The 761-nt window shown below is 48.5% G+C and overlaps 1 protein-coding gene across 7 annotated transcripts in view; it reads left to right on the plus strand.

Annotated features, from left to right (window-relative positions):
• The window catches only part of LOC105306597 (zinc finger protein 568), a 67,743-nt gene that overhangs the window by 7,738 nt on the left and 59,244 nt on the right, over positions 1-761 (plus strand). For 4 of the 7 annotated variants that reach the window (XM_011381712.2, XM_023524128.1, XM_023524127.1 and 1 more), the window contains exon 4: positions 468-596. The exons of 1 other annotated variant lie outside the window; for it this stretch is intronic. In XM_011381712.2, coding sequence (XP_011380014.2) covers positions 468-596 — 129 coding nt within the window. Of the gene's footprint in view, positions 1-340; positions 382-413; positions 597-761 lie in introns of those variants that run through there. 2 more of the 7 variants (XM_023524137.1, XM_023524130.1) reach the window with 2 other exon arrangements.

Genomic DNA, 761 nt, shown 5'->3' on the forward strand with positions numbered 1-761 from the left:
CTTCCTGGGTGAGGCTGACTCCCCTCCAGGGTCCGGATCTGCCCTGTGTATCTCTTCCTTTTCCCTTGGGTGCTTCTCGGGAGCCCCTGCCTTGCTTGACAGATCGAAATTCCGTTTCCTGGGACATGGAAAGGCTTCATAAGGTGGCATCGGGACTTTAACCTCGCCCTTTCTTCAGATGGTCTGGCCACCTTGTGATTCATCAGGGGTCGTTCCAGAGCTTAAGAGTATATAAAGCCCTGTGGCAAACTTAACTGTGTAAATTTTATTTTTTATTCTTACATGTTGACTGAGTTGCTTTTGGAAGAGAGCTCACTATCTGCACACGACACTGTTTTTCTCGATCCATCTGTACTATTCTCCTTCCTCAGCGGAGCAGAGATCAGGGATTCTGGCCGAACTACCTGTCTGAGATCAGGGATTCTGGCCGAACTACCTGTCTTCATGTTCTTTTCTTCTGTGTGCAGGAATTTCTGTTTCTGATCTGTATATTGTCTCCATTTTGGAGCAAGGGAAAGCGCCCTGGACTCTGGAGAGCGACTGGAAAACAGCAGCATCACCAAATCGGTGGGAACGTGTCAAAGGTGCGAACACAGGTAGGAGCTCGGGAAAGGAGCGAGGAGGCCGCAGCCTTCGTCGTGTTTGCAAACTCGCCCCGAGCGACAGAGTTCTGTGGGGAAACAAGTTTATTTCTGGGGAATCCTCAAAGTTAATTTTTCATTTCCCCAACTTCACCATTCCGTCTTTTAACGTGTAAAATT

Source organism: Pteropus vampyrus, unplaced genomic scaffold (assembly GCF_000151845.1).
Source record: "Pteropus vampyrus isolate Shadow unplaced genomic scaffold, Pvam_2.0 Scaffold448, whole genome shotgun sequence".
NCBI classification, from domain to species: Eukaryota; Metazoa; Chordata; class Mammalia; order Chiroptera; family Pteropodidae; genus Pteropus; species Pteropus vampyrus.